Source organism: Muscardinus avellanarius, assembly GCF_963383645.1.
Source record: "Muscardinus avellanarius genome assembly, chromosome: 16".
Lineage (NCBI taxonomy): Eukaryota > Metazoa > Chordata > Mammalia > Rodentia > Gliridae > Muscardinus > Muscardinus avellanarius.
This window is the reverse complement of record NC_137802.1, coordinates 74,210,815-74,214,362: the sequence shown is the minus strand read 5'-3', so window position 1 is coordinate 74,214,362 and position 3,548 is coordinate 74,210,815. Positions and strand designations below refer to the sequence as shown.

Below are 3,548 nucleotides of genomic sequence, written 5' to 3'. Positions count from 1 at the left end.
TCGGCTCTGGCCGGCACACCACTGACACCTGGGCCCCTCTCCTTTTCTCTCTGCCCTGGCCTTCTCTTTCTGCCCCTTTTAACCCGGGTAAAGACGCTCCCTTCCTGGGTGGGGACCGGACCACTGGCAGCCGAATGGGAGGGGCGGGGCCTGAGATGGAAGCCCCGCCCTCCAGCAACCACGCCCCTCCCCGCCACCGCGGGAGCTCCGCCCCCAGTTCTCCCCAGTTCGCCTGCAGGCGCCTCCTGCCCTGTCCTCCCAGCACCGACGTCAGGGCTTGTGGGGCGCCTCCCTCCGCGCGCAGGGGGTGCCCAGGAAGGGGCCCCTCGCTGGGTGGTGGGCTGCTTTGGGGAAACATGGCCCAGCCCTCACGACTAGCCCTGCTGCTCACGCTGGCGGGCACCCTGGCCCAGGACCTGGTCGCCCAAGGTGAGTGGTTTCGCGTCCCTCCTCGCGGACAGGAGGGTGCCGGGGCACACTGAGCTGGCCCTCCCTGAGCCCCTCCCGGGCCAGGGGCACCAAGGCCTTGCAGAAGTCCGAGCTGCAGCATAGCATGTTTTATCCTTACCTGTTATCGAGAGGCTTTCTTAGCTGGGCACAGTGGCGTACACTTGTAATTTGGGAGGCTGAGACCGGAGGGTCACGGGTTGGTGGACAGCCTCAGCTACTTAGCCAGGCCCTGTGTAACTTAGTGAGACCCTGTTTCTAATAAACGATAAAGCCAGGCATGGTGGCACACGCTCGTAACCCCAGCACTTAGGAAGCTGAGACAGGAGGGTTGCGAGTTCATGGCCACTCTAAGATACTTAGTGAGGCCCTCTGCAACCTAGTGACACCCTGTTCCAAAACAAAGAATAAAAAATTGGGCTAGGGATGTAGCTTGAAGGTAGAATGACCCTGGTACTGAGCCAAAAAGGAGAAGAAGAAAAAGGCAACACAGGATTTGGTTAGCTGAGAAGCTTGGTTTCGATCACTTTGAAAGAAAGTTCATAGCTGGGTGTGGTGGCGCACGCTTATAATCCCAGCATTGGGGAGGCTGCGGACAGCCCCAAAGGCTTCGTGAGGCCCTTTGCAACTCAGTGACACCCTGTTTCAAATAAAGAATAAGCCAGGCGTGGTGGCGCACGCTTGTAATCCTCGCGCTTGGGAGGCAGAGACAGGAGGACTGTGCAGGTTCAAAGCCAGCCTCGCTGGCTTAAGAGACCCTGTTTCCAATTAAAAAAAAAAAAAAAAAATAGGTGTCTGGGAATGTAGCCTGGAGGCAGAAGGGTTTCCAGGAACCACAGTACCACCAAAATAAATAAATAGACTAAAAAATAGGACTGGGAGTAGAATGCCCCTGGGTTCCATCCCTGGTATCACCAAAAAATAAACATAAATAAATAAAAATAAAGAATAAAAATAGGGCTGGGGCTAGAGCTTGGGGTAGAATGCCCCTGGGTTCCATCCTTGGTACTGCAAATAAAAATAAAAAATAAAAAAATAAAGTTTGTGTCTACACAGGGAAGTTGGGTGCTGCTGGGGCCTCGGCTAAGCAGATAAGGTTAGTTTCTGGGAAGGGGTCACGGGGTCCTGTGGACAGCAAGAATGAGCCCACTTCACAGAGCCACAGGCCCACGGAGGTAGCGACTGTGTCAGAACTGTGTCAGAACTCACTTAAGAGAGGGAAAAATGTAGAACCAGGGTAGGGTGGTCAGAGTTACCAGGGAGGAAGCCAGGCACAGCCTTCCCCAGGGATAGGGAGGGCAGGTGCAGCCCCATGGCCCCCCCCAGAACAGAGCCTGCTGCCGGCGTCCGGAGCCTGCTGCCCGGCGCTCTGTCTCCCAGGCCCTTCTGGGCATCCCTGCCACTGTCCTCCCACAGAGCTGCGGCAGTCTCCCCGCTACGCAGTGACCCCGCAGGGGAGCTCCGTGGACATCACCTGCTCGTCCCGCGGGGCTCTGCTTGGGCTCTACCTTCATAAAAGCTGTCTGCAGACGCCAAACGTGCTTTACTACGAGGACAGCAAGGTGGCCACCGTGGACGAGAAGTTCCTCGGCCGCATCAGCTTCTCGGGGTCTCAGGACAATCTGACCATCACCATGCACCTCCTGCGGCTGTCGGACTCCGGCATCTACACCTGCCATGCCGTCACCAACAGATCTGCCCACAACAGCGACTTCTGGGGCAGGGGCACCATTGTGGTGGTAACGGGTAGGGAGCGTGCCAAGGCCCATGCCCACCCACTCGTGGACCCCTCCCTCCTCCAGCAGGAGCCGTTCCTGCCCCAAGACGGCTGCCTCTTCCAGGCAGCCCCCGGGTTGCTCACCTCTGTGGCCTCCTCCCCTGAGCCCCAAGTCTTGGATGGGACCTCTGTCCCCTCGGAAGCGGCCCCTCCTGCCAAGGCCTCTTTATTTTCTTTGTTTCCAGAAACCCCATCCCAGGTCACGCAGCAGTGCCAGGAGCCTCGGCAGACGACCCACGCCCTCCCCGCTCTGCTGGCAGCGGGCTTCTTCGTCCTCGGGTTGGGCCTGGGTGCTCTGGGGGTGCTGAGGGCTCGGGTGAGTGTGAGCCCTGCAGCGGCACCTGTAAGCCCGTCCCTGTGCAGGGCAGAGAGGGACAGAGGCGGAGCGCCGAGGCCCGGCGAGCTGGCCGCCCACCCTGAAGAAAGTGGGGGTCCTGGCTCCCAGGTGGTCAGCACTTGGGTGACGATAGGCTGTCTTTTAGGTCAAGAAGATGTGTACCCCAAAGGATAAGCATTCATCCTGTGTGGTGTACGAGGACATGTCCTTCAGCCGCTGCAACACCATGACCATCCCCAACCAGTACCAGTGAGCCATGCAGGCCCACTCGCCCCTCCTCCGCCGCCCCAGCCCCTGTGCGCAGTCTGCTCTTGAACCTCCTCCAGAAGGCCTTCCCTGCCCACCTCCCACCCCTTGGTAGCTCTGACCCCGCTGCCGTCTGAGACAAGCTCGGTTCTGCTCTTTGGGCCCCTTTCCTGCCCACAGCCCAGGAGGGCCTTCTCTGTCAGACAGGCTTAGGCGCACGACAGGCCCCCAAGTCCCCGCCAGAAATAAAGTGCTTCTCTGCTCCCTTCCGGGCCTTGTGTTCACTTAGCAGCCGGCTCAAAGCCGAGGCAGGGAGGTGCTCAACTGCTCCTCAGCTTTGAGGGGTACAGGGCCTGGGAGGAGGGTGAGGAAGGGCGCTCTGAGAAGCCCATGCAGCTGGAGAGCAAAGCTTCCCCGAGCTGGCCCCCCGGCAGTGGGCGCTTGCTGGCTAACCCGGCACCCCTCGTCTCAGAAGCTCTGCTGGGATGTGGGCTCCTCCAAACACCTGCCGAGGCTCCCGGCGGCACGCGTCGTGGATGGGGAGACTGAGGCACAGGCACTTCCAGCCCGCACCAGTGGGATCAAGAGTAGAGCTGATGTGTTTGTGCCTCCGGCCAGCCCCACCTGCCTTCTCTGCCCTACCGCAGATGGCCTCCGTGAGGAGGAAAGGCCCTGGCAGCCTGGCGGGTGACCTCTGGCCCTGCCCTCTGTCCCTGCAGAGCAAGGGAGACAGGAGCTGAC

At 59.9% G+C, this 3,548-nt stretch overlaps 1 protein-coding gene across 1 annotated transcript; it reads left to right on the top strand.

The window, feature by feature from the left end:
* Positions 1–356: 356 nt before the first annotated feature.
* CD7 (CD7 molecule) lies at positions 357–2,814 on the top strand (the record flags this gene model as incomplete). The annotated part of the gene is made up of 3 exons (XM_080714172.1): positions 357–429; positions 1,864–2,540; positions 2,707–2,814. The coding sequence occupies 3 exons, from the start codon at positions 357–359 to the stop codon at positions 2,812–2,814; spliced, it is 858 nt and encodes a 285-aa protein (XP_080570298.1).
* Between the last annotated feature and the right edge of the window lie 734 nt (positions 2,815–3,548).